Source organism: Colobus angolensis, unplaced genomic scaffold (genome assembly GCF_000951035.1).
Source record: "Colobus angolensis palliatus isolate OR3802 unplaced genomic scaffold, Cang.pa_1.0 Scaffold100, whole genome shotgun sequence".
Taxonomy (NCBI): domain Eukaryota; kingdom Metazoa; phylum Chordata; class Mammalia; order Primates; family Cercopithecidae; genus Colobus; species Colobus angolensis.
In genome coordinates, this window is record NW_012110920.1 from 4,577,771 (window position 1) to 4,603,315 (window position 25,545).

General features: G+C 37.2%; 1 protein-coding gene across 1 annotated transcript in view; it reads left to right on the plus strand.

Annotated features, from left to right (window-relative positions):
• The window catches only part of CR1 (complement component (3b/4b) receptor 1 (Knops blood group)), a 204,420-nt gene that overhangs the window by 84,789 nt on the left and 94,086 nt on the right, over positions 1 to 25,545 (plus strand). The window contains exons 28-33 of the mRNA XM_011937899.1: positions 13,543 to 13,628; positions 15,900 to 16,298; positions 18,260 to 18,436; positions 18,520 to 18,622; positions 21,015 to 21,100; positions 23,182 to 23,409. Coding sequence (XP_011793289.1) covers positions 13,543 to 13,628; positions 15,900 to 16,298; positions 18,260 to 18,436; positions 18,520 to 18,622; positions 21,015 to 21,100; positions 23,182 to 23,409 — 1,079 coding nt within the window. The remainder of the gene's footprint in view (positions 1 to 13,542; positions 13,629 to 15,899; positions 16,299 to 18,259; positions 18,437 to 18,519; positions 18,623 to 21,014; positions 21,101 to 23,181; positions 23,410 to 25,545) is intronic.

Consider the following 25,545-nt stretch of genomic DNA (forward strand, 5'->3'; position numbering starts at 1 on the left):
CAACAAAAGCCAAAATTGACAAATGGGATCTAATTAAACTAAAGAGCTTCTGCACAGCAGAAGAAACTATCATCAGAGTGAACAGGCAACCTACAAGATGGGAGAAATTTTTTGCAATCCATCCATCTGACAAAGGACTAATATTCAGAATCTACAAAGAACTTAAACAAATTTACGAGAAAACACAACCCCACAAAACGTGAGCAAAGGATATGAACAAACACTTCTCAAAAGAAGACATTTATGCAGCTAACAAACATGAAAAAAAGCTCATCATCACTGGTTATTAGAGAAATGCAAATCAAAACCGCATTGAAATACCATCTCACGCCAGTTAGAGTGGTGATCATTAAAAAGTCAGGAAACAACAGATGCTGGAGAGGATGTGGAGAAATAGAAATGCTTTTACACAGTTGGTGGGAGTGTAAATTCATTCAGCCATTGTGGATGAGTGTGGTGATTCCTTAAGGATCTAGGACCAGAAATATCATTTGACCCAGCAATCCCATTACTGAGTATATACCCAAAGGATTGTAAATCATCCTTCTATAAAGACACACGCTCACGTATGTTTATTGCAGCACTATTCACAATAATAAAGACTTGGAACCAACCCAAATGCCCATCAGTGATAGACTGGATAAAGAAAATGTGGCACATGTACACCATGGAATACTATGCAGCCATAAAAAAGGATGAGTTCATGTCCTTTGCAGGGACGTTTATGAAGCTGGAAACCATCATTCTCAGCAAACTAAAACAGGAACAGAAAACCAAGCACCGCATGTTCTCATTCATAAGTGGGAGTTGAACAATGAGAACACATAGGCTCAGGGAGGGGAACATCACACCCTGGAGCCTGTCAGGGGGTAGGAGTCTAGGGGAGGGATAGCATTAGGAGAAATAACTAATGTAGATGACAGGTTGATGGGTGCAGCAAACCACCATGGCATGTGTATACCTATGTAACACATCTGCACGTCCTGCACATGTATCCCAGAATTTAAAGTATAATAATAATAATAAAGACTGTGTACTCATTTTTGGTTGCTATGATAAATTCAGAGAGGAAAAATACGATACACATTAAATTTTACTGCAATAACTGAGTGCCCCTTGTCATCAGCCTCATTCTATTCTATCACTGGAGTGAGTCAGTATTCATCCTTTCTGACTGTCTAAGCTTGGATGATTTAAACTGCTTTTCACACAACCCCTTGACTAACCTCTTCTCACCTCCCATTGTGAATGAACATAGATTTCCCTATATAAGCAAAACAAAATATCACCATATCTAAGGCAAGATAAAGCAATTGAAAATAAAAGAAATCAACCTAAGAGATCTGAGAAATATTCATCTGCACAACAGTTTACTCCAATAAACAGGGGACAATCTTTAGAAATCTCTCATACGTGTTTGTAACATAGAATTGATGAAACTATAAGAGGCATTTATAAGATTAAATTATCTGATATCAGAAAAGTTGAGATGTGAATGAAAAACATGGGCGTCTGAAAAAGAGTGGTGACTGGTGGATTGGAGCCTGCCCTCTACCCCCAGAAAAAAAAAACACCAAAGGGATCATGAAGACAAGATTGAATTCTCCAGAATTCATCAAGGACCAGACTTGAAATGACACACATATACACACAAACACACTACACACAAACACACAGGGATATAATACAGAAATTCCAGAAAAAAAATAAAAGAAAGCAGAATGAGTAGAAGCATTAATTAGCACATAATGGAAGATAATTTCTCAGACTATAAAGAAAAATACTAAATTGATCCTTGAAGGCTTACTAAACAAATCAAGATTAACAATAATGGGCCCTAGCCCTACACGGAGAAAATTATGCCATCCAGATATAAAAACAAAATACTGCCACTCTCCAGATATAAACAGAAAACAAGAAATTCATATTAACACCAAGCTTCTGTTCTGTAACACTAAGTAGTAGAAGTTAGTGTTTGAGAGGAAATATTGTACAATAAAATTTCTGTACTCAGCCAAGCTGCCATTCATCTGCAAGGCACAGATGCATCATCTTAAATAAGCAGGAACCCCAAACATATACCAATTAGATACACTGCCTACAAAACGAAAAACTCCCACAAAGCTGTGGGAGTCTTATTTTTGAAGAAGAAATCAAAATTCCAAATGGTGTTGTATCAAAGAAATATTAATGAGGCACAAAACCAGTTAAATGGGGTCACTAAAACTGTTTTATTTAATATAGAAATAAAACAAAATATGAAAGCAGGACTAATTCTTGAAAGACAATTCATGTAATATGAAAAGAAGAAACTTGTTACAAAAAATAGATTTTATTACTTTAGGAAGTTAGAGATGAAGTAAGGAAAAGCATCATAAACTTATAATATGTGGGGGACACATATTTTTGACATGAAAAATAAACAGAAAATGATACTTCACACCAATATAAAATTGAAATACGTATGTTAAAAATCAAATTTTAAAAGATAATCAGAAGGGTGAAACCACTTGGTCCATAAAACAAAAGAGGGGTTAGAGAAACAAGAGCTAGCAAGCTTTCTGTCTGTTTTGGGAAACCAGCATTATTATGTTGAAGTGAATTTAAACATGTGTTTTAATGCCTCAGTTTTTCTAATATAATAAATATTAACAGATATAAGCTCCATTGTTAAAACCACTTTGAGGTCCTTAACAATTTTTAAAGTGGCCGGGTGCAGTGGCTCACGCCTGTAATCCCAGCACTTTGGGAGGCGGAGGTGGGCGGATCACCTGAGGTCAGGAGTTCGAGACCAGCCTGGCCAACATGGAGAAACCCCGTCTCTACTAAAAAATACAAAATTAGCCAGGCATGGTGGTGCATGCCTGTAATCCCAGCTATTTGGGAGGCCGAGGCAGGAGAATTGCTTGAACCTGGGAGGCAGAGGTTGCAGTGAGCCAAGACTGTGCCACTGCACTCCAGCCTAGGCAACAAGAGTGAAACTCTGTCTCAAAAAATAATAGTAATAGTAATAACAATAATAAAAATGTTTAAGAGTGCAAAGAATTCTTGAGACCAAAAAAGTTTGAGAAGGCCTTCAAGCAAAGATAGGAAAAGGCTATTGCAAGTATGGTACAAAGCACGGGGGAAGGTTTTATAAATATATATATAATATATATAACAAAATTCATCTATATTATAAAAATAATGAATTTGATATAAATAAATATTATATAAATCTGATTTTTAACATTTTGATTGTATACTGGTGTAAAGTACCATTTTCTCTTTATTATGTCAAGAATATGTATCCTCTACATAGTATAAGTTTATTGTAGTTTTTCTTACTTCATTCCTAACTTCCTAGCTGTAGTGATAAAATCTATTATTTTATATAAAAAAATTGATATAAATTTTATTTACATGATATACATTTAATATAACAATATTTTATATTACAAAATATAATATTACATATTACAAAAAAAACTCCATTTAGCAGAGCAAGAATGGAGTTTGTTTTGTACAGTGCTGAGTTCCAGCCCATAGAATTGTTAAATAAATAAAAGTGAAAGAACACTATAAGTAAGATCAAACTCATCAGTTATAATAGTAAATGTGAATGATTCCGATTCCTCCTTTAGAAAGACAAAGCCTTCCAAATATGGTCAAAATTCTGTTTAGAGTAGCATCAAAAGGAATAAAATACTTAGGAATAAATTTAATCAAGGAGGCACAAGACCTGTGCACTGAAAACTCGGTAATTGAAAATGAGCAAATGATGTGATAGACATGTCTCCAAGGGAAATATACAAACTCCAATAAACACATAAAAAGATGTTCAACATCATTAGTCATTAGGGAAGTGCAAATCAACCTGACTTTGTACCTATTAGGATGGTTATAATTTTTTTTAGAAAAACAGGAAATAAAAGGTATTGGTGAGGATGTGGAGCAATTAGAACCCTTATACATTGCTGGTGGAAATGTAAAATGGTGCAGCACTGTGGAAAACAGTTTTGTGATTCCTCAAAAAGTTAAACATAGAATTACCGTATGACCATCAATTCTACTCCTAGGCATATATCTAAAGAAATTGAAAACAAGGACTGAAGCAGATGCTCAAATACCAATGTCCATAGCAGCTTTGTTCAGAATAGCCAAAAGGTAGAAACAACCCAAGTAATCTATGAGCAGATGAATGGATAAATGAAATGGAGCTTATACATTCCATGGAATATTCTTCAGCCATACAAAGAATAGAGTTCTGATACATGCTACAAGATGCATAAACTTTAAAAACATTATGCTAAGTGAAATAAGCCAGATACAAAAGGATAAATACTGTATTCCCCTTTTATGAAGTGCCAAAAATAAGAAAATTTATTGGATCAAAAATAGATTAGAGATAACCAGTGGAAGGGGAGAATAAGGAGTTACTGCTCAATACATCCAGTTTCTCATTGGGATGGTGAAAATTTATGGAACTAAGCAGTGATAATGGTTGTATAACGTTGTGAATGTCATTGATGCCACGAATCATACCCTTAAAGTGGTTTTAATGGCAAATTTTATGTTATATCTCTTTTACAATGATAAGAAAGACAATTTAAAATATATTATGTGATATTAAGAAAGAAAAAACAGAAACAGTATAAGAAAAGTAAGAATTTAAATTAAAACATATCAAATACGATTTAAAATTTTTGTTTAAGATATTGATACTTGGTCCAGTGCACAATAAAGACAAGAACTTTTTTTTTTTTTTTTTCTGAGATGGAGTCTTGCTCTGTCACCAGGCTGGAGTGCATTGGCGCCATCTCGGTTCACTGCAACCTCCGCCTCCAGAGTTCAAGCTATTATCTTGCCTCAGCCTGCTGAGTAGCTGGGACTACAGGCATGCGCCACTGTGCCGAGCTAATTTTTGTATTTGTAGTAGAGACGGGGTTTCACCATGTTGGCCAGGATGGTCTCGATCTCTTGACTTCGTGATCCACCTGCCTCGGCCTCCCAAAGTGCTGGGATTACAGGCGGGAGCCACCGCGCCTGGCCTGAAGACAAGAAATTTTGAACAAGAGAGCGCTAACTAACGTATTGAAATACATCAAACAAATACTGATATATAGAAGAGCTCATTCAGCTGTTTCAAAGGCAGAGCTCTGTAACACATGTACTCTTAGCTAAAGAACTGTCTCCCACCACTGGAAAGGAGGTCTTCTCTGACCAAACACACAGCATCTTGGAGTTAGCCAGGGTTAACTTGGATCATCTGGCTGGCTAGGAAAGGAGCACTCAGGGAGAAAGAGGATGGTCACCTTCCCAACAAGATTGGCCATTAGATCTATGTATCAACACAGTGACATATGGGAGAATTAAAATTCCAGTGTGCAAAAATATGCCATAGGTTAACAGAAAATGGACTGCAGGGAAATTTGTATTAGGTAAAACTGAGAGAAAGTTAAGAGCACACAACAATAGATAAGCAATAGACAACCCAATATAAAAATGAGTAAAGAATATGCACAGTCAATTCACAAAAGGAAACATAAAAATGGCCTAAATAAATGGCTAAAATAAATATTTAAGCAAAAAAGCTCAACTTCACTACGGTTTGGGGAAATGCAAATTAAAGCAACAGTATCTCATGTTTTCACAGTCACATTAATAAAAGTTTAAAAGAGGGAAGTAGAGGTAAATAGGAATTTGAGGAAAAGGAGCCCTCTCATAGTGGCTCGTTGGAATGTGAATTGCTGCAGCTTTCAAAAAAAAAAATCTTACACTATCCACAAATGAGGAAAGCATAGGTATCTTCTTAGCTACTAATCCCACTCCTAGGAAAAGGAGTATTAATTACAATAGGTTCTTTATTGCAATATTGTTTATATAAGCAAAAAGAGCAAACAATCCTGACATCCTTCTATTAGCAGTAGGTTGAATAAATCATAAGACGCCTACTATGAACTATTTTGCAGCAATCAAGAAGACATAATTAGATCTCTGTTTAGGATTTGAATGGGTGACCATGTTGTGACGTTAATAGAAAAAAATAATTTGCCGAGAAGCATACAGAGTTTGTTCTCAACTTGGAAAAATAATGACAAATTTGGAGGAGATATCCTATATACATATGTGTGTTTGATTGGGTTTGGAAAAATCAGAACTACCTGAGATGGAGATGGGAGTGACAAAATATACATGGTATTATAAGTGAATATATAGGCTATAAAATTATGTTGTCAAATTTCTGAAAATAAGTGCAACTTAAGCATATAACTAAGGAGTAGATGTTAACCTGGACAAATGACACAGATTGTTTTGAGCAAGAGATGGCAACATTTTTTGTCAAGAGCCAGATAGTAAAATTTTCAATTTTGCAGACCATGCCATATCTATTGCAATTACTCAGTTCTGCCATTGCAGTGGAAAAATAGCCCTAGACAAATGAATGTGTGATTGTATTTTGATAAAGCTTCATTTACAAATAAGGGCTATAGAATGTATTTGGCCTGTAAGCCATAGGGTGAGAATCTCTGGTTAGATGAAGGGATTGAGAGCATTATTTTTCTTCAATTCTTGTCATTATGCAAAGTCAGAGGATTTTCTAAAATAAATAAAAAGACAAATCAGCAAAATAATAATAGTTGAAAACTTCAGATTGGGCAAATAAGTGTACAAAAAATCACATGTTGAGGAATAAGCTGCTTTGATTCTTGTGTGTTCAACTTTGAAACCTTTATCACAGTTATAAAAACTATTTATAAAAGTTGATATAACTCCACAGAGTATATATACCTCAATAAATTTGCACATAAGAGATATCAAAATGGCTATATTTTCTCATCACAATACACCAAAAACTAGGAATTAATGAGAAAATAATACATCAAAAATTCAAAGTTTTAGAAAACAGAGTACCTTAGATCTTGATCAAAGAGAAATTTAAAAACAGCCATTGCAGATTACCTGGAGAATAACAATCGCTAATGATTACTGAGTGCATGTGCCTCAAGCATTCTTCTAAGTCCTTTACATGAATTGATTTACTTAGTCTTTAAAATACCCTTTGAAGTGGATATCATGCATATTCCTCATTGTATAGAAGAGAAAACTGAGACAGACAGGTTAACTAATTTGTCAAAATTCATATGGCAAGTTGAGGTTAGAATTAGAATATTGCCAGTCAGCTTCAACAGCCTAGAATGGTAAGCCTTACATTATTTAGCTTCTTCATTAGGAATGCTGAAACATATATTACTCATAAAAATTTCTGGGGTGCTGATGCCAAAACTGTCCTCAGAGGAATTTTTCAATTCTTTTTGTTATTTGACAGGAAAAAATTCAAATAAATGAAGAAAACATTTTGCTTAACAATTTTTAAATTATTAAAAACATGTAAAAGGCTACTGGACTAAGGAATTAATAAAGTAATCAATAAGGAAAAAAGAAATCATAGAAATGATAAAGAAATCTAAAAGCAGATTCTTTAAAGTGACCAATTATAAAACAAACAGACTGGGTCAATTGTAATTTCACAAAATAACAATTCTACAAATACATGTGAATGAGAAAGAAAACATAACCCTGTTGATATTGAAGAGATTTAATACTTGATAAAAATATTACATCTTCTCTATTCTAATAAAATTTAAAATATCCTTGAAATATACCATGTCAGAAGAAAAATACAATTTACCAGGTGTACTTTAAAATAGGCAGAATTGCTGATAAACCCATATCTGTTTGAGTCCCTATTTTCATTTCTTTTAGGTATATACCCAGAAGTGGAATTGCTGGGGGATATGGTAATTCTGTTTAACTTTTTGGAGAATTGCCAGACTATTTTCCGCAGCTGCTGTACCATTTTACATCCCCATCAGCAATGCACAAATGTTCCCGTTTCTCTACATCCTCACCAACACTTGTTATTTTCTGGTTTTAAAAAAATTATTATTATACCACCTTAAAAGGGACTGAAGTCAGTTTGATTTGCATTTCCCTAATGACTAATGATGTGGAGCATCTTTTCGTGTGTTTATTGGCCATTTGTATGTCTTTTTTGGAAAAATGTCTATTCTCATCCTTTGCCCACCTCCTAATTGGGTTGTTTGTTTCATTGTTATTGAGTTACAGGAGTCCTTTATATGTTCTAAGTATGAAACCCTTATCAGATAGGATTTTCGCATATTTTCTATCATTCTGTGGGTTGTCTTTTTAATCTCTTGGTGGCATCTTTTGTTCTTGGCTTGGACTGCAGGGCACTTCAGTTTCTCACTACATGGGCATCTCCAAAGGACAGCTGGTCTCTCCCAGAATGAGCATCTCAAAAAGAGAGGAAAACATTGCAGTGCTTTTTGTGATTAGCCTCTGAAGTTGCACACTATCTTTTCCACTTTATTCTATTCATTAGAATCAAGTCACGAAGCACAGCCCATATTCAAAAAGAGAGGAAATGGGCTCCATCACTTGAAGGGACATGTATAAAATAATTTGTGTAGGTATTTAAAACCACCACAAAGAAGCACCTTCAAAAAAAGACAATGGCCCAGTTTTGTAACTCTTTTTAAACTTCAAGAAATAGATAATCCAAGTATTGATATTATTTAAACTGATATGGAACACAGAAATAAAATTATAGTCATATTAAAGCTTGCCAAAGATTACAAATGAAATTAAAATAAAATATATCTCTGGCTCATTTGCTAATATAAATGCTAAACATCTTAATTTGAATATTAAATAAAAACAATATTAAAAGAATTATGCAAGGTGAACAAGTAGGGTTATTCCAGAAATGGTTCCAAATTAGGAAATCCACAAACTTACAATATTAAAGAGTATAACTTTTCTTAAATGTCATATAAATATACTCTCTAATGCCAAAAAACATAATGAATGGTTAAAATCTAAAAGCATGCTTGAATGTAATTAAAGGTCAAAGGAAAAGAGCACTCGGCACCCTTCCTATTATTCAAAGTAGTTGTGGAAATTCAAACCAGTAAAATGACAGCCCCCTATATTTAGATAGATATACATATGGATATAGCTAGAGAGTGAGAGAAGGCAAATTTATTATTAACTGATGGTTGTTTACCTGAAAACCTGAAGGAATTGTTTGAAAGGTTATTAGAACTAATTGGAAATAGTAGTGAGATATCTAGCAAAAAATAAATACTTATAAATTAATTACTTCCTTTATATAGGTAACAACCAAATAGAATATAAGGAGGAAAAATACCATTCACAATAGAAACAGAATCATCCAGAAAGAAATTTAACAAGAAATATATAGGACTTATAAGCAGAAGATTTAAAAGAGGGGGACATAAAAAAATACTTGAAGAAATGGAGGATATAACATTTCATTTAAAAGATTTAATATTGTGGTGATGTTAATTATCCCTGAATTAGTATGCAAATTTAATGTAATTCTATCAGTTCCAATGACATTCTTTTTTTAATTTGACAAGATGTCTGTAAATGTCATGAGACCCACCAAAAGAATATTCTGAGATAATAACAAGAAGGGTGTTTGACATCAGACCAGAGGTGGGTTCGATACCCACCTCTCAGTGCCTGGTAACCACCTTTCTACTCTCTACTTCTATGAGTTCAACTGTTTTAGAATTCACATGTAAGAAAGATCATGTGGTATTAGTTCTGTGCCTAGCTTATTTTGGAAGGTATTTTAAGGCACAAATATGTTGTAGTGTCATTATGTTGTAATTTTTCCTGACCTGATGTCCCATGTCTGTAAAATCCTTCTATTGAAGCCTAGGCTCTTTCCCTAGGACTCCCTGTCTGGAATAATAAATACCTTACCTCTGTATTTAACAGAATTGTTCTGTCTGCATATAGTCCCCACTTTTTCTTCAAGTAGTTCCTCAAACAAATGCAGTTCTTTTCCTGAAAGGATGAATAAAAATTTAACAGCTTTAAATCTTTATATATAGATATATTTTAAACCAAACGACTCACATTGTACATGGTTTTATAGCCCTCTTTAATACTTATGAATGATATTGTATAATTATTCTAACTATTATATATTACTCTACAACACCATTTTTAGTGGTTGCATATTGGTTATTACTTGGATAGTCCATAACCTACCTAACAAAGTCCTTAATGTCTGGAATTAAAGTGGTTTCACATTTCAGCTGTTAGCAAAAACGCTACAATGCACGATCCTGTACACATGAAAAGAAATGAGAGGAGGACTTCACTGACTTCAAAGACAGCTTAAGGATTCAGATCTTCACATCGACACAAGAGACAAGATTTGCAGATTTGGGTAAAAGGCTATGCACGGTTTTAAGTCTTTCAGTACATATTGCCAAAGTGCCCTCCACTAGACTTTGACCACGATCTACAGAGTGAGTCACAACAGTGACTCTTTCTTTGAGTTTACATTACTACTAGGTTTTGTCAGTTTGCCAATCTAATAGGCAAAAATGGCATTTTATTTGCATTTTGAAGTGTATTTATCATGTTATAAGTGAAGCTAAACTTTTTCATATATTCACTTGACTATTTCCATTTTTCCTTTGTAAATTATTTGTTCATAATTCTTTATCATTTTTCTACTTGGTTGTTTACCTTTTTATAATTGATGTATAAGAGTTGTTTTATTATTTTTCCTCTGTGGTTTGTCTTTGGATTTATATGTAGAAAGGTTTATTTGTAATTATTCAATTTTATCAATCTTGTTCATAGTAGCATTTGCCTAAATCACCTAGTTCTTTTATTGTTTTATTTTTGACATTTAATCTTTGATACACATGGATTTTGCTTGACAAATATCATGAGGCAGAGATGTAGCTTAGCTTTTCAGATATTTACCCTATGAATGAATAATTCAGTTTTCTGTGTCTTGAAATTCCATCTTTATCACTGCAAATTTCTTACAAAAACTTGTATCTATTTCTTGGGCTTTCCCCCATTTTGCTCTAGGGATCTGTGTCTCTATTCCTGCATCATTTCAATTATTTTGCATTTTAAATGCATTTTAACATCCCTTCTGTTTTTGTGCCATAAAATACCTTCCAAAATAAGCTAGGCACAGAAGAACTAATATCACATGATCTTACTTACATGTGAAATCTAAAACAGTTGAACTCATAGAAGTAGAGAGTAGAAAGGTGGTTACCAGGCACGAAGGGGTAGGGAGCTGAGATTTGGTCAAAGGGCACAGAGTTTCAGTTAGACAGAAGGAGTAAGTTTCAGAGATCTATTCCACAGCATGATGACTATAGTTAATAATAATGTGCATTTCAGAATTGCTGGCCGGGCACAGTGTCTCATGCCTGTAGCACTTTGGGAGGCGGAGGCATCCGAATTGCTTAAGCCTAGAAGTTAGAAATTAGCCTGGGCAAAATGGCAAACCCTGTCTCTACTAAAAAATACAAAAATTAGCCGGGTATGGCAGCGCATACCTGTAGTCCCAGCTACTGGGAGGCTAAGGTGGGAGAATGGTTTGCACCCAGGAGGCAAAGATTGCAGTGAGCCAAGATCACATCACTGCACTCCAGCCTGGGTGACAGAGCCAGACCCTATCAAAAATAAAATAAAGAAAAGAAAAAAAATTACTAAAAGAGTAGATTTTAAATATTCTCACCACACACATACACACACACACACACACACACACAGACACAGACACAAACAAGTATATGTGAGGTGATGGACATGTTAATTAGCTTAATTTAATCATTTGCAACAGAAACATATATCAAAACACCACATTTTACCCTATAAATATATGCAATTATTATTTGTTCATAAAAATAACATCAAATTTAAAAAAATATATTCACTGTGTTTTTGCAGCCATACATAGAGGCTGGAACCTGCTTCACATTTTGGCTCCAACATTCTAGCTTAGTCACATTAAGCTCTAGCTTAGCAAGCACATCCAAAACAACCTCTAGGAGGCCAAAAGTCAGAGGACACCCATGATCCTGTGCTCTTAGACAACTTTTAAATGTATAATAGGAGACAGGCAGAGGAAAACACAAGTAATAACGGGATTATCCTGTTCTTTCCATACTCCAGTGGTTCTCAACTTGTTTATTTGCAGCAATTTTTAAGATTTTTTTTTTCTTGGCACACTTGAAAAGATTTTACACCACAGCCTATACTAAACAGGCTAGCAATAAGTAAAATTCAATCACTACCTAAAATGTAAAGGAGACTCACTGTGTCTACAAAAACATTGACTACCATTGCCATAGTCACACAATTCCCTTTAGCTTTCTGTCATTGTTTTGGGAAGAGCTGGTATATCAGTTAGGATTTCCAGCTGTAAAAGACAGAAGAAATAAAATAACAGGATCTCAAACATAGATAGTAATTTACTTCTTTCTCAGGTTAAAAATCACAAAAGTAGGCAGTCCAGCGTTTATACGATGACTCCATAATCCACAGAAACCTGGGTTCCTACCATTTTGCTACTCTGACCTCCTCAAAATGAGACTCCATCTCATCTCGTGGTCCAAACTCCAGCCAGTATAGAGGACACAGGGAAGAAGGGAAGGCCAATTCCTTTAAAGACACTTTCCAGAAGTACACAAGACACTCCACTTACATCCTCTGGCCGGACATTAGTAACATTGTTGTGCCTGGCTGTAAGGAAAGATGAGAAGTGAAACCTTTATTGCAGGTGGCCAATGGCCCAGTTAAAAGTAGAGGGTTCCATTACTAATGAAGGAGAGGAAAGTGGATACTGGGGATGGCAGTATAGTCTTTGCTACAAATGGTTACTGCCCTGATCATATTTCTTGCATAATCAAGAGGAAAAGTTCTTAACTCTTGTGGTTACTGCCTCATCATTATATGACATTCCATTTTACCCTTTAATTTTTACTTGGTCAAGGTTAGCCCTGCTGTACACCAGAACACATGAACAGCTTTGCTCAGGATTCTTTGTGACATTGTTCACAGTAATATTATGGATACCTAATAAATTTTTTAAAAGACAAAGTGTTCTACATTTTGTGGCCTACTCTAGACGGTTTTATGGCAAAGTGGGTGAGTATCCCTGCCTTTTACATTTCAAGTGTAGGGGTGTTTAGCTGTCTCCTCTGGCTCTCATTTACTGACTCTTCTGAGTAAACCCATTGTTCTTTCCTTTATGCAAGAGACTATCTGAGCACCCAAAGCTTGAAAGTCTCTAAGCTAGGTGCTATAGTGTTATGTATTTCAGTAAGACATTTTCCCTACTTAATCCAGGAGCTTGTCATTTCTTTGCTGGAAGTACACATGGATAAAATAACTGCAAGGTTTCCGAAAGACTTAAATACAAAAATGTCCCACGAAGAAAAAGGGAAATATCTCATTCAGTTGTGAGTGATTAGGAATAAAAATGAATTGGAGAGGTCAAAATGTAAGCTTGTCCTTAAAAAGAAAGGACTAATTTGCAGATGGAGATGGGGTTTCTTCCTTCCAAGGTCTGCCATGGTGTAATCTGTCCTGTAATGTCTAGTGTCTACCTGCTATTATTTTCTAAATGGTGAGTTAAATGGGAAATATGTGTAGAGTACAATCATTTTTTATCTTTTGCTTTAGGTTTCGACTCATTGGTTCCACATCTACTACTTGTCTCCTCTCAGGCAATAATGTCATGTGGGATAAGGAGGCACCTATTTGTGAGAGTAAGTTGAAATACTTTTCTCCACAAATTCCTCTATGTGATCCTGACTTGCCCCTGGAGTATGAAGAATAAATCAAATCCTTCTTGCACGAAGTAGTCTCTCAGATAGTTGAAAATAGGAATCAGATGCTTCATGGTCTTCCTGGCTTTTCTTTATCTTAAAAGGTGATTTATCTGAAACTGTGGGCTTGAACCCAAGCAAAATAGCTCTACTTTGCTATTACAATAGTAAACCTTTCTAGCATAGAGAGTGTTGTCCTTAATGAGTACATTTTAAAGGCATTAGGCAAAATTAGATCTGTCTTAGCCAACTCATACTATCAGGTTACAATTCCACAAAGTAGGCTACTCACTTTCTTGTTATTCTAATCCAAATAATAAAAAGAACTCTTCTTACAGTTCTTAGCAATTTCCCTAATCCTCTGTTCATTTTGAGTTCTAATCCTCCTTCAATTCTTTTAGGCTCATGTCTTTAGTTGTATTTGTTCTTGATTAGCTGACCCTCCATTTTTCCCATAAGATATTTTTAAATGAATCTCCAAAACTTTAAAAACATGAAAGAATGATTGCAAATTGGCAAAATGTTATAGCTGTGAAGAAATCAGCATCACACACAGAATTGATGGCAGCAAAAGTAGGCACAGACTTCCAGAAAGCTAATGGCCAATATAAACAAAAGCCTGAAAGTAAACACCCTCTGACACACAATTCCGTTTCCCAGAATTTAGCCCAAGAAAATAATCATGAAATTGTCCCATAATTTTGGTCCAGAGATACTCAATGCAATAACATTTGGGATAGTGGAAAATGTTAAACAACCTAAATGTTCAGCATGGTTTGAAAATAGCTAGTAGAAAAAATAAGGTGTATTTTAATGGCTATAAGTTTTTAAGAAATGTAAAAAAGTGCACCATGAGGAATTAAAGGTTGAGATGCCTCATCCAAGTGGGAAGAGTATATCTGTGAAGCTACATGACTGATTATTATTCAGCCACCAAATATGGTAGTATAGAAAACACATCCATCCATACATATGCATGTATCCACATAAGTATCTAAGAGGATATAATTAAATTGCTACAAATAGTTATCTTTGAACCATTTTCATTTTCTTCTTTCTTTTTGTCCATATTTTTTAAATTTCCTCCAATGAATGTGTTCATTGTATTCACTAATATTCCTCCCCCCTAAATTAACATTGACTTTTAAAGATTAAATGAATGAGAATATATACAAGGTGCCTCCCATACCTGCCAAGAACTTGCAATTCTATGAAATAATTCCAATTATCAAAGAATTATCAGTTTACTATACGAAGTTTTCTAGGCATGGCACCTTTTGTAGGGGGTTATCTTTTATAAAAAAAATATTTACTGGGGGGAGGGGGGAGGAATAGCATTAGGAGATATACCTAATGTAAATGACGCGTTAACGGGTGCAGCACACCAACATGGCACATGTATACATATGTAATGAACCTGCACATTGTGCACATGTACCCTAGAACTTAAAGTGTAATAATAATAATAATAATAATAAAACCTTGAAAACATAAAAACAAAGGAACCCAAAAAAAATCTTTCCATGACATTAAATATTCTTTGAAAAATGGTTTTTAATGGGAGCATTATATTCCAAAGTTTGTATATTCAATAAAGTATTTAATCATTCTTCTTAAAAAAAATTTTACACTTCTACATTTATAGGTCAGTAATCACTTAATTGAGTCAACACTAGTTATGTGTGTTTGTGTATGTAGTCACTTAGCCAATATGTGAATACTATTATCTTACGACAGAACACAGTGTTCATTTATCATTTTATTGCCCCTAAATCTGCCATTATTTCATTTTTATGCCTTATCTTTTGTGTTTCTTTTTCTCTCTTTTTCTTGATAAATAATGCCAGAAGTGGTATATTTAACCTGCAAAGAGGTTACTTTAATAACCTATAGGAGAAAATGTCCAGCAGTAGATAAGTACCTCAACAATCTGTGATAAAATCACATGTATTATCCACTTAAAATTATAAATATGTAATCCAAAAAATACATGGTTTTTTTGTGAAATACTATGAGCTGGACCTGTATCATACACATCTAAATTTCAACGAGGTAAAAATGTCTGATTATTAGCAAATATTTTAAGAAAACAACAGTATGGTAATTCCATTTAGACAATTATTGGATTATTTGCATTTGGTATTTAAATTCATAGTAAAATAATTCATTATTTAAAAATAAGCTGTTTTACCATACTCTTCCTTCTCTCAGTCATATCTTGCAAGCCACCTCCAACCATATCCAATGGAGACTTCTACAGCAACAACAGAATATCTTTTCACAGTGGAACAGTGGTAACTTACCAGTGCCACACTGGACCAGATGGAGAACAGCTGTTTGAGCTCGTGGGAGAACGGTCAATATACTGCACCAGCAAAGATGATCAAGTTGGTGTTTGGAGCAGCCCTCCCCCTCGATGTATTTCTACTAATAAATGCACAGCTCCAGAAGTTGAAAACGGAATTAGAGTACCAGGAAATAAGAGTTTCTTTTCCCTCAATGAGATCGTGAGATTTAGATGTCAGCCTGGCTTTGTCATGGTAGGGTCCCACACTGTGCAGTGCCAGACCAACAACAGATGGGGGCCCAAGCTGCCACACTGCTCCAGGGGTGAGTGTGAGCCATCAATACTTTGCTGGGTGTGAGGGTACATATAGATGATAGGAGTTGCTGAAGTTAAGGAAGAAGTGTGTAAGGAGTATGAAATTGGCATAAACACTTTAAGCATTATAGTAGCTTCACTGTCTGTTATCTCTGTTAATACTTGTCTCAAAGTAATGGCTTATTCTCTCATCTATAGTAGACATATTTTATATGCATTTTTAAATTTACCATTTACAGCGAATATATGAGGTAGCTACTATTGGTATCTCCATTTTACTTTGAGAGAACTGAGTCTTAGTGATATTAAAGAACTTTTCCAAGGCTCTGACTCCAGAGCCTAATGATCATGTACAGTGGAATGTCTAATGAACAATAATGAGTAATAGTGATGATCATATCTCTATCCCTGGAGTGGGGCAGTAGGCAGGTGAGCCATGAGGACCAAAATGAGAGCATCAAATCAGAAAGGCCTTGGACTTCAACTCTTTCACATTATAACTGAAAAGACTGAAGCTCAGAAAAAGTGTTCCGCTCAAATCCAAACAAATATATATATACACATATATACTTGATATATAATTATATATGGTTCAGATTGAGGCTCAAATTCATTCTTGGAAGTTTGTTGATTGTTTTGTTTGTTTGCTTGTTTGAGACAGGGTCTCACTCTGTTGCCCAGGCTGGAGTACAGTTGTACAATCATAGTTCACTGAAGCCTCTAACTCCTGGGCTCAAGTAAGACCCCTGCCTCAGTCTCACAGGTAGCTGGAACTCCAGGTACACACTACCACATCTGGCTAATTTTTATTTATTTTTAGAGACAGAGTCTTGCTATGTTGCCCAGGCTGATCTTGAACCCCTGTCTTCAAACAATCCTCCTGCCTCAGCCTCCCAAAGTACTGGGATTTCAGGCCTGAGCCACCATGCCTGCATTTTGATGCCCTGAGAACACACCAATTGTCCTGTGCATGGAGGCAGCCAATATTTCGGTTAAAATATGGTCTAAGCAATAGATTCTATCACTAAAATGTCTGTAGCTTTTTTTTTCTTTGAGGGGGGATTGTTCTTTCTGTTTATTTTTAATTTATTAATCTTTAATTTTTGTGAGTACATAGTAGGTGTATATATTTATGGGGTACTTAAAATGTTTTGATACAGGCATGCAATGTAAAATAATCATGGAGAATGAGGTATCCATGCCCTTAAGCATTTATCCTTTGTGTTACAAAAAATCTAATTACGCTCTTTCATTTTTAAATCTACAATTAAGTTACTACTAACTATAGTCACCCTGTCACGCTATCAAATACTACGTCGTATTCATTCTTTCTTTTTTTTTGTACCCATTAACTGTCCCCACCTCCCCTCCCTACCCTCACCCCCTGCCCCCATGACTTTGTTCTTGATGCCTCCTCTTTTCTTAGCTGAAATGACTGGCTTAACACGGAGTGGGAAGAATTAGAATTGGTCACAGGGACAGAAAGGAAGCTAACAGTTCAGCCTTGTGCTGACTGGAAGAGGGACAGGGAGTGAGGAAAATGAAGACTAGGTGAAGGTGTCTGTTAGATGAGACCTTGGCAACAGTACCCCTTGCTGTTGCCTTATGCATGAGCTTGAGGGACTGCCTCTGTAGGAAATGGAAGAGTGGCCAAGCCACCAACACTCACGACTCTGTGCTCCATAACCAGTAGTTGAAAGCAACAGGAATATGCTGCCTTGTAGTCTTCGGAACATGTTTCAGTAGAAAAAAACACAGACAAGCTGTTGGAGAGACTTTGATTCTAGTCACAGTTCTGCTTGGTATCCTTGGTTTCCTTGTTAGTGAAGTGCGGCTATTGAACTACCAATCTTCTCTTTTAATAGCTACACTCTGCAATGACAATTTTTAAGCTCTCTGGCAAGCATAAGACGTAGCAAAGGAAATTCCCCCATAATTAACAAGTGCTCTGGAACTGTCCTTTCCACAGTGTGTCAGCCACCTCCAGAAATCCTGCATGGTGAGCATACTCCAAGTCATCAGGACAACTTTTTACCTGGGCAGGAAGTGTTCTACAGCTGTGAGCCTGGCTATGACCTCAGAGGGGCTGCATCTCTGCATTGCATGCCCCAGGGAGACTGGAGCCCTGAAGCCCCCACTTGTACAGGTGCCTTGACTCTCTGGCTTCCAGATTGCTCTGTTTCCCCCTCACATGGAGGTCTTACTCCTGTTGTTTTATTTTTCTTCTAGTGAAATCCTGTGATGACTTCCTGGGCCAACTCCCTCATGGCCGTGTGCTGTTTCCACTCAATCTCCAGCCTGGGGCAAAGGTGTCCTTTGTTTGCGATGAAGGGTGAGTGTGACCCAGGGTTGAGATCAAGGACTAAGTGTAGAGAATGACTCTTTTGAGATCAGGGGTTAATCCAAAACAGGAGCTGACCTAGTAGATAAAGAAGTACCCAGAGAAATGAATTTATGGAAGGGTAGTTTTGAAATAAGGGTAGGGACTAAGTGGTACCACTTTCAGGAGACAATGAGAAAATGGCACATACAGCTCAATGTCATGTACAAGCATAAATACAGTCACTGATCTTGAGTACACAGTTGGAACTTGAAGTGATGGGTATGTATTTATTTGGAGGCAAAAGAACATAATTTTATAAAAGCTGTGCTAGAAAAAAAAATGAGGAATAAGACATAAATTGTTTGTCCCATGATAAGGAAGGCAAAGGTCGTCTTACGAAACTTAAAACCAATCAACAGCGGAATCTGTAACAGTGCATGGGTAAGTGTGTTTTCACCCAATAATATATCTTCAGGTCAGGAATGGCCAGTGTAATTCTTTTAATGCAGGATTCTTCTCAGCCACTTTGCCAGCCAATGACTTCCGGCCAGCAGTGCCCCTGCCCAGGCCTTGCGTGGGCCTGGGCTCACCGCAGGAAACACCACATCTACTCGGCCCACCAGGCAGCGCCTGGCTGGTGCTCTGACACAGACCCCGGGGCCCCCACGACTGCACACTTAGCCCCTGGTGGGAGGGGGTGTGTGAGTGAGCGAGTGTGGGGTCCAGCTGGCCACTCCAAGCACCTGCACAGGAATGGGCTCTGAGCAGTGCTTGCAGCTGGACCGGGCATGTCGCACTGAAGGGAATGTCGTGGTGCCCAAACAGGGGTTTGGGGTATAAACTTCAGGTCGGGGTGCCCACGACCCTGAAGCCCAGAGGGGGTGTTACAGCATGCTAACAACTCGTAGCATTTGATAATGCCTGCAGCCCAACAGATGGCGGTGTGTTTAACAGCTCTGTCAATCCTGTAGCCCCGCTCAGGCCTGCATCTCAGGGGCTGGCTTGACCCACTGCTGCTTCCTGTCACGGGGTGCAGCTGCCCTCCCACAGCAGAGGGCGGAGGGCCGCAGTGTTACAGGCTTCTTTGTACCCGTATTTGGTGGGTCCTGAGTTCTTGTCCCAAATCCAAGAAATATAAGGTTATGCTATTAATGGAAGGGTGAGGAGGGCAGAGAAGAGTTTTATTGAGCGACGATCTTAGCGGAGAGGAGACACAAGGGTGGTCCCCCAGAAGAAGTCAGGGGGTCTCTCTCTCTCTAAGTGTGGTTGGTTCTGGGGCTTTTATGGACTTAGAATGGGGAGCCTGTGCTGATTGGTTTGTGAGTATGCAGAAAAGACTAAAACAAAGACGCCACACAAAGGTGGCCACAGCAGTGTAAAAAACCAATTAGGGAAGCGCAGGTATATGTAAAATAGATGAAGAGTGAGGAGCAATCAGAGGAAAGCACACCAAACAGGAAGAGAGGTTTTCAAGCCAGTGCATGGATTTACCTGGAACTTGTAGTGAGGCTTTAAACTGTCTTCAACTTGAAGGTCGGGTTTCATCGGGATCCGCCCCATCTGCCTAGGATTTGTCTGCCTTCTGCTTCTATCAGTTTCAAGTGGTATTATTAGTTGTTTATGTGTATCCATTACTCTTGGTGGTGTGCACTATGAGTCTGGAGGGATAACTAGATTGGGCAATTAAGCAGTTATTTTTAATGATTTCCAAGGAATCTTTGGCATTTACAAAGTCCACCATCCAATAATGATGTCTAATTTCAGAATGATTTCAGATTTCAGAAGGGAAGCAGGATTCAATAATCAGTTGGGCATTTCGGGGCAGCAAAGACTCTTACCCCCACCCTTCTTTATTTCTTAGAGCACGTGGTTCAGCATGCTTCTTTGAGCCTCCTCTGGCCCGTTACAACTGTAGTGGCAAGAAGAACAGTGCCCACATTCTCTTTCTAGATGTTCCTGGCTTTGCTTACCAAATCGAGAGTTGTTCTGCCTCATGACTCACTAATGAGAATAAGTGGGATGTCAGAGAGCCATCAGTGAAAGATGACACCTGAAGGTTATGGCTCTTGTGCCCATGGAGAAGTCTGGTTCTGTGTTCATGCCTTCTGTAGGTGATGCTGGGCTATGAAGTTTATATGGCAATTATGCACATCAGCTCCAATTGCTTTGCCAGTCACAGGGTACCATAGTTCTTTAGAATAAATTGGCCTTTGAGTTTCTGCCAGCTACTGAAGAATTCAGATCCCCAGTGAACTAAGACTTTTAGCTGGGCCTGAACCTAAGAACCAAATGATAGTCAAGGAGGAAAATGGTAGTGAGGAAGCTGAGCATCTGTTAGTAAAGAAATCAAGGGAGAGATGAGAATTGCTCACACATTTGCTACCACTTTTTTTTTCTTTAGGTTCCGATTAAAAGGCAGGCCTGCTAGTCATTGTGTCTTGGCTGGAATGAAAGCCCTTTGGAATAGCAGTGTTCCAGTGTGTGAACGTGAGTAGAAAGAACTATGTAGTTTGGATAACTCTCCTTATTTTTGTTTTCCAGTGTGTTTACTGCATGGAATCACCTGTTATCTGGATCCTAACTAAATTATGGATAAAAATACTTCTTTGTTGGAAGAATTTCAAGAAGGGTCTTGTAGGTCTTCTCTGACATGTGTTTTTGTTACTAATCTGTAAATCACTTAGTTTAATGACAGTGTTTAACTTTGTGGGAAATGTGAGCAAGAAACTAGATGACATAAAGGTGCAGCACATTTTAGTTAGTCATTTATTTTTAGTTTTCTTATCAAGGAGGAATCTTTCTTAAATGTTTATGTTGTTTTTTTTTCTTTTTTGAGACACAGTCACCCAGGACAGAGTGGAATGGTGCAATCACAGCTCACTGCAGCCTCAATCTCCTGGGCTCGCACCTCAGCCTCCTAGCAGTTGGGACTACAGGTGCATGCCACCACACCTGGCTAATTTTTGTATTTTTTGCAGAGATAGAATCTTGCCATATTGCCCCAGCTGGTCTCAAACTCCTGGGCTCAAGATATGCTCCTACCGTGGCCTCCAAAAGTGTTAGGATTACAAGTGTAAGCAACCATGCCCAGCCAAATTTTTATGTTATTTTTTCCCCTCACATATCATAAACAATTTAGTCAGCTTCTTATTTGACTTGCAACATTTAATGACATAGGGCTTCCCATGTGCCAGGACTTTCCATACGTAGAAAAAGCAACGAATAGCGAGTGAATAGTGAAGACACCTCCCTACTTTCCTGGGGTGTATTTTCTTGAAGCAGACTGTGAACAAGGAAATAAATAAGTAAACAAAATTCTGAAAATTATATTACACAAAATGGTAGTTAAATAGACATGTCATAGAGAAAATAAAACAGAGCTACATGATAAATTAGTATGGTGGAGAAAATAAAACAGAGTTACATGATAAATTAGTATGGTGGAAGGAGCTGAGATGATGAAACAGTGTCTGAAGTGATGAGGTGCCCTAAGTTTCCAAACCATCGGCTTAAATAAAATATGCCAAAATTCAGAAAAAATTCAGAAACTCTTAGATAAAAGTACATGTTTGACATACCAAGGCATTACTGATTGATTCTATTCTGTCTACTAAAGCAAGGCAAGAATTTTTTAGACCTTTTTTTCCTGATTATTGGAAAATGTTTATTTAAATTTGTATTGTGTTAAAATAAGTTATAGAAATCAATTCGGATACCTTATGGTGAGTATTATGGTGAAGAACATCTAATACCTGAGGAAACTCAAGTATTCAACAAACTCAACCTTACAGAGACACATAAAGTTGAAAATAAATATATAAATAAACTTAGGAAAACACAAACAGGTAAAATTCAAGCATGAGAAGTCAATCATTGTTTGATGTACTAAGTCTTTTTTATACACATAATTCTGATGAACTTGGACATCTCTTCCTAAATTCATATCAAATTAGAAGCATCAAGTGCTTTTAGGGAAGGAACTGTTCTAAGCAGACTAAAAGGAGGAAGAAATGATGGCTAATAAATTGGAAGAAAAAAAGGCTCTTTGGCACCATTTAATCTGAGTCAAAAGAGCCTTATGGTGTCTGATGACGCCATAGGAAATTTGGTGTTGGTCCTGATGATAATGGTCTTGAATCACCAAGAAACATTTACATTGCTAAAGATGATAGTTCATGATTATTAAAGTTCATAGATTTCCTTGGAACTTATGGTCTCTGATGACCAAAACTTTGTCTGTCTTGAACTTCATTGTCAACCCAGGAATCTTACTATGCCTGAGTTAAAGTGAGCAACCAAATGGGTCCTTTTTAAAAAATTAAAAACAATTGCTTTTCAAATTCATAACGAACATAGGTACCCGGGTGGCCCAGGAACACTTTGGGCTTTTGCAATAAACTGTAATTTAGGTCTCACTTCAGTTAGTTGCCTCTCAACAAAAGCCTTACAGATTTAAATTCCATCCACCTTAGTTATATTCTTTCTAAACGCACAGTCACAGGTCACTATTATTTCAGTCATCTGAAGTGAAACTCTAATAGAACTTAAAGCTCTTGTTTTCTTTCTAGAAATTTTTTGCCAAAATCCTCCAGCTATCCTTAATGGGAGACACACAGGAACTCCCCTTGGAGATATTCCCTATGGAAAAGAAATATCTTACACATGCGACCCCCACCCAGACAGAGGGATGACCTTCGACCTCATTGGGGAGAGCACCATCCGCTGCACAAGTGACCCTCAAGGGAATGGGGTTTGGAGCAGCCCCGCCCCTCGCTGTGAACTTTCTGTTCCTGCTGGTTAGTACCTCCTTCCACATATCCTAAATGGGTTCAGAATATTGAGGTGAGAACCTCCATGTTTCTGTACTGACAGTCATTTTTGCTTGTGAAAATGGCTTTGCTATGAATGTCAGAGACAGAACTATCTCCCAAGTGAATGACAAATGGGTTCTAGTAGGCACACTGTGTCTCAGTTGTTGGTATTGCGATGGTCCTTCCTATGGGGTGAGGAGTGTGGGATGGTAAGGAGAGAAGGGGGTGGACAGTGAAGAGAACTGGTGAGGTCCAGATTTTGTAGAGAATATTTTCAAAGTACTGAAAGCAAATGCTAAAGAAAATACTCTTTTATTCTACCTCTACTACTATGAGTTGTCTTTATCCTGGATAGATGGATGTGCTGTGCAAAAAGTACACGATTATGACGTAATTTACTTCAGAACTGATAGTGCTATAAAAGTAATTTAAGAAACTCAGATGTAGGCATTTATACTTTTTATGTTGTTTCCAAGGGTTTGTTCAAGCCACTGACTATGTTTATTTGGTCCTTCACCTCAACATTAATAAAGGGAGCTCAGGAGGCCCTGGAGAAGCAGAGTTTAAAATTGTACTCTTAGCCTAATGGGTGCAGCAAACCAACATGGCACATATATACCTATGTATCAAAGCTGCACATTGTGCACATGTACCCTAGAACTTAAAGTATATATATACACACACACACACACACACACACATATATATATAAAGAGAGATTGTACTCTTCTTTATATATATACATATATAAAGAGAGTGTGGTGTTTCTTTATATATATATATAAATATATAAAGAAAGATTGTACTCTTAGCCTCCATAGCTCATTCCTTTGATACATTATTCTGGCTTTAAACGACAGTACCTGACAACTGTAGGCACATGTGTGGCTGTGACTGCCCACACCAGCTCCATCTTCCAGAAGGACAGAACAGCACTGAATCGTTAGCTTGTCGACCCCTGTGGTACTTCCCCATCTGACCCAGTTTGAAGTTAGAGACTGTAAAGGATAGTGTTTAAATGTCAAGAGGTCTAGGTTTAGAGAACCTGTCTTTCACTGATCAAATAAGAGTGAGTGGCTTATGACCTGGCTGGCTCAGGTCTTCATGAACCTCTAATAGCCAGAGATATTGGATGTGTTCATGTGTTCATATGTCTATGTTTAACTGAGTGTCTTTTCTTGTGTTTGTGTGGGAACTTGTTCTCAGCCTGCCCACATCCACCCAAGATCCAAAACGGGCATTACATTGGAGGACACGTATCTCTATATCTTCCTGGGATGACAATCAGCTACATTTGTGACCCCGGCTACCTGTTAGTGGGAAAGGCCATCATTTTCTGTACAGACCAGGGAATCTGGAGCCAACTGGATCATTACTGCAAAGGTGACTTATTTCTTGGTATTTCTTATTCTTTCTGGGTTGTATGGAACATTGATACATGAGGCTTATAAGGCTGAGAGACCACTGAAATGAGCATAAAGAAAGGGATAATATTTTGTCCTCTTGGTAGCTGCTTTCTTTTCATTTACATAAAATTTATTTCATCTTACTAACTGTCCTGTTTGCATGGTCGATAGCAGTGCTTCTCCATCCAGAGCGTTAACACAATCAGCTGGGAACCTTGTTAAAAAGTTTCTCAAACTCCATTCCATGGCCTCTGATTCTGTTTTGAAGTGGGGTCAAAAGTCTATTTTTAACAAACTCATCAGAATGCTCTGATGCAGGAAGACCACAGTCCACATTACAAGAAATACCACTTTGACTTCTTGGTTTCTATCAAGGAAAAAAAAATATTGTAGACTAATTTTGAGAATATTACAACTGAAAAGAAGTCTGTGCTTGAAAATGAAGGACATGCTGATGGCTGGGCAGAAAAAGAAAGTAAAGCTAAGGATGAGTTAAACAAAATAAAGTAACCTGTATGCGGTGGCTCACGCCTGTAATCCCAGCACTTTGGGAGGCTGAGGTGGGAGGATCATGAGGTCAAGAGATCGAGACCATCCTGGCCAATGTGGTGAAACCCCATTTCTACTAAAAATACCAAAATTAGCTGTGTGTGGTGGCGCACGCCTATAGTCCCAGCTACTCAGGAGGCTGAGGCAGGAGAATCGCTTGAACCCA